The sequence below is a fragment of the Glycine soja genome, chromosome 12, assembly GCF_004193775.1.
Source record: "Glycine soja cultivar W05 chromosome 12, ASM419377v2, whole genome shotgun sequence".
Classification (NCBI taxonomy): domain Eukaryota; kingdom Viridiplantae; phylum Streptophyta; class Magnoliopsida; order Fabales; family Fabaceae; genus Glycine; species Glycine soja.
In genome coordinates, this window is record NC_041013.1 from 3,945,338 (window position 1) to 3,949,224 (window position 3,887).

The 3,887-nt window shown below is 32.6% G+C and overlaps 1 protein-coding gene across 1 annotated transcript; it reads left to right on the top strand.

The window, feature by feature from the left end:
* The first annotated feature begins 406 nt into the window (after positions 1–406).
* LOC114379398 (cyanogenic beta-glucosidase-like) lies at positions 407–3,279 on the top strand. Its single transcript, XM_028338040.1, has 10 exons — positions 407–838; positions 930–1,007; positions 1,117–1,204; positions 1,308–1,563; positions 1,722–1,837; positions 1,941–2,158; positions 2,272–2,303; positions 2,399–2,501; positions 2,641–2,749; positions 2,848–3,279. The coding sequence occupies exons 1-10, from the start codon at positions 460–462 to the stop codon at positions 3,041–3,043; spliced, it is 1,575 nt and encodes a 524-aa protein (XP_028193841.1). The 5' UTR covers positions 407–459; the 3' UTR covers positions 3,044–3,279.
* The last annotated feature ends 608 nt before the right edge of the window (positions 3,280–3,887 follow it).

Consider the following 3,887-nt stretch of genomic DNA (forward strand, 5'->3'; position numbering starts at 1 on the left):
AAAAGCGGATTCAAGATTCATTAAAGAACTCTTTTTTTTTTTTTTGTCTTCTTTTCCCTTTTCCTTTTCCAGGTAACTTCGTGCGAAATACAATACGGGCATTCCCTTTTTCAAAATCTTGTTTTGACTTTGACCATACAAAATAAGATAATACGAAGACCATAGCTAGGGTTTTATTTTTTTTTTTGTTAAAAAATGTATAAACGACTGCCGCCTTTGTTGATATTCAACTTTACTAGGAAAATGACCAAAGAATTAAAACGTGGGAAAAGTTAACAATAATCGATCAGCTCAAAGTTTAGTCCCTCTTCTGAGTCAACAATAATGTAGTATATTATATTATTATTAAATCGACTGTCATAGTGTGCTAGTGGGTATTGATTCCTATATAAAGAAGCCGGAAAGCATTTGCAGAGACAATACATCAAACGACTAAGAAAAATATATACATAACAAGATATGGCATTCAACGGTTATTTCCTTTTGGGCCTCATAGTTCTTGTTCTTGTTAGGTCTTCCAAAGTTACATGCGAATTAGAAACAGATACAGTTTCACCTATTATTGACATTTCACTGAGTCGGAAGAGTTTCCCAGAAGGGTTCATCTTTGGGGCGGGATCTTCCTCGTACCAGTTCGAAGGTGCAGCAAAGGAAGGTGGTAGAGAACCAAGTGTATGGGATACCTTCACCCATAATTATCCAGAAAAGATCATGGATAGAAGCAACGGAGACGTGGCCATTGACTCATATCACCACTACAAGGAAGATGTTGGAATGATGAAGGATATGAATTTGGATTCATATAGATTTTCCATTTCTTGGTCAAGGATTCTCCCAAGTAAGTTGATTGCTTTATAACTTTGGACTAAGTTTTGCCTTGTTGGATATTATTTTTTAACCTTTTTTTTTAATTAAATGTATATTTACAGAAGGAAAACTAAGTGGAGGTATAAATCGAGAAGGAATAAACTATTACAACAATCTTATCAATGAGCTAGTGGCTAATGGTAAGAATTCAAACTTCAATCTTTTTTTTTTTTTTTTTACTTCCAGTTCAGTTTGAACATATTCCCTTGATATCTATAATCATAATTAATTAAACATTAACATTTACAGGTATACAACCACTTGTGACTCTATTTCATTGGGATCTTCCCCAAGCCTTAGAAGATGAGTATGGCGGATTCTTAAGTCCACGCATAGTGTGAGTTTCAATTCTAAAATTAACCTAGCTTATTTGAGTGCTTAGCACATTTAACATCTGGATATGAATATAATTTTTCGAACAAACATATATTGATCTCCAGGAAAGATTTTCGGGACTATGCGGAACTTTGCTTCAAGGAATTTGGTGATAGGGTGAAACATTGGGTTACTTTGAATGAGCCATGGAGTTACAGCCAAAATGGCTATGCAAATGGACGAATGGCACCAGGACGTTGTTCTGCTTGGATGAATTTGAACTGTACTGGTGGTGATTCTTCAACGGAGCCTTATTTGGTTACACACCATCAACTTCTTGCTCATGCAGCAGTTGTTCGTGTGTACAAGACCAAGTATCAGGTTAGTTAATTTGTTCTTAACCTTTTAGATATGTTATAGGTGGACTTTGTCATATTAAATTTTACATTGAGGTAGGAATTAGAATAAGGGAACTACTCATTAAAAGGTTGTTTAATATTTTTGTTTTATAACTAAATATTTAAATACAATGTATGCAGGCCTTTCAAAAAGGTGTGATAGGCATAACCTTGGTAGCTAATTGGTTTTTGCCGCTCAGAGATACCAAATCTGATCAAAAGGCTACAGAAAGAGCAATTGACTTCATGTATGGATGGTAAGAATTCCTCTTTCCCTTTATGTAACTTTCTTTATTTGGTGTTTAGAATGCATGACTACTGGTTGAACAAAAAGTTAAATTGACGACTAATTAATTTCAGGTTTATGGATCCATTAACATCCGGAGACTATCCAAAAAGCATGCGATCTCTTGTGAGAACAAGATTGCCAAAGTTTACAACAGAGCAATCCAAACTACTTATCGGTTCATTTGATTTTATTGGCTTAAACTATTACTCTACAACATATGCCTCTGATTCACCTCAGCTAAGCAATGCCAGACCTAGCTACTTGACAGATTCTCTTGTCACTCCTGCATGTAAGGACTTCAATCTTCTATCACTCTATCAATTCCCTTAATTGCATGTATACATTATTAAACATGATCGTGGCTGACAATGGTTTGTCTTTTATGTTTTTTATTGATCACAGATGAACGTGATGGGAAACCTATAGGAATAAAGGTGTGTAAGCCCACCTAAACATGCCAATGCAATTATACTTCAATCATTTAATTTTTATAAAATATAAAAACTAACCTCTTTTCGTAATTATGCAGATTGCTTCTGATTGGTTGTATGTTTATCCAAGAGGAATTCGTGACCTTTTATTATATACCAAGGAAAAGTACAACAATCCTTTGATTTACATCACTGAAAATGGTAAATAGTACTTATCTATATATATGTACTTAATTTTCTTTAATGCAATGACATACATGCTTCTACATGATTTTCAATTTTCCTAACCTATTGACAATGTGTCCTTACTTATATTTTACATTTTTCTCTTAATTTATAGGTATAAATGAGTATAATGAACCAACATTATCACTTGAAGAATCTCTTATGGATACCTTCAGAATTGATTATCATTATCGTCATCTCTTTTATCTTCAATCTGCAATTAAGTAAGTAATATTTTATTTATATAAAAGATTTATGTTATTTTGTCCTACAACTTAATATTTATTGTAATTCATTTTCTTTTAATTTATACATTATATAGGAATGGCGTAAATGTGAAGGGATATTATGTGTGGTCTTTGTTCGACAATTTTGAATGGTCTTCAGGCTATACATCACGTTTTGGAATGATTTTTGTGGATTACAAAAATAATTTGAAGAGATATGAGAAGCTCTCTGCACAGTGGTTCAAAAATTTTCTCAAGAAAGAAACAAGACTATATAGCTCTACTAAATAATATTATGAAATTCTTTTATCCAATGGTTATATTTTGTAAATAATTATTTGATTTTTTTATATTCTTTTATTCTAAAGAGGCCCTATTAGACTTAGAGGGTAAATAGTTATTTTATTATTCTTTTATTCTAAAGAGGTCCCATTGGACTTAGAGGTGAAACAAAGATGTAGATCGATCTGTTGACAATTGCTACTACTTTGGTAATAAGAATGAAAAAGTCTTTTAGTTGCGATGAAGATGTCATTTACAATTGTGCAACTTAATTCAAATTATCAATGGAATGTTTTCACCTTTGATTTTATTCTAAATGATTATGATGACTTATAACCAAATTCTCTGTGTTCAAGGTGTGGATGAAAAAAGAGAAATTACAATATTAGAAAAATAAAATAGTAAAGGTTGTAAAAATGTATTAAACAAAAAATATAGAAAACCAAAAAAAAAAAATATACAAAAGATGGAAGGAATGAAGGACCTCTTTGACCACACACTGTTGAATCTCTCTCTCACGCATTCTGGGGGAACTCTCACTTCTCAGTTTGGTCTTTCTTGTTCTTCAAATATCTTCATCGCTACACTTGAAAGCTATAATGCAGGACCATGAATTGCATCACTGAAATGCGCCACTATAACTCTTCCTGCATCAACACTCACTGTCCACCACAAAACCATGCACTATATATCTATAGTAAGGACTAAGAACCGTGAAACCAGACTAATTTTGTTGAGATAAAATGCACATGGGGATTTCTTATGACAGCTGAAAATACATATAAAAGTAACCCTCAAATAAGCTTCTGTCAAGAACAAATCTACATATTATCATGTAAAAGTTGAGGCCAAG

Coding starts and splice junctions, on each gene's coding strand:
- LOC114379398 (XM_028338040.1), top strand. CDS start 460: ATGGCATTCAACGGTTATTTCCTTTTGGGCCTCATAGTTCTTGTTCTT. Junction 839..929: donor TTGGTCAAGGATTCTCCCAA/GTAAGTTGATTG, acceptor GTATATTTACAG/AAGGAAAACTAAGTGGAGGT. Junction 1,205..1,307: donor TTCTTAAGTCCACGCATAGT/GTGAGTTTCAAT, acceptor ATTGATCTCCAG/GAAAGATTTTCGGGACTATG.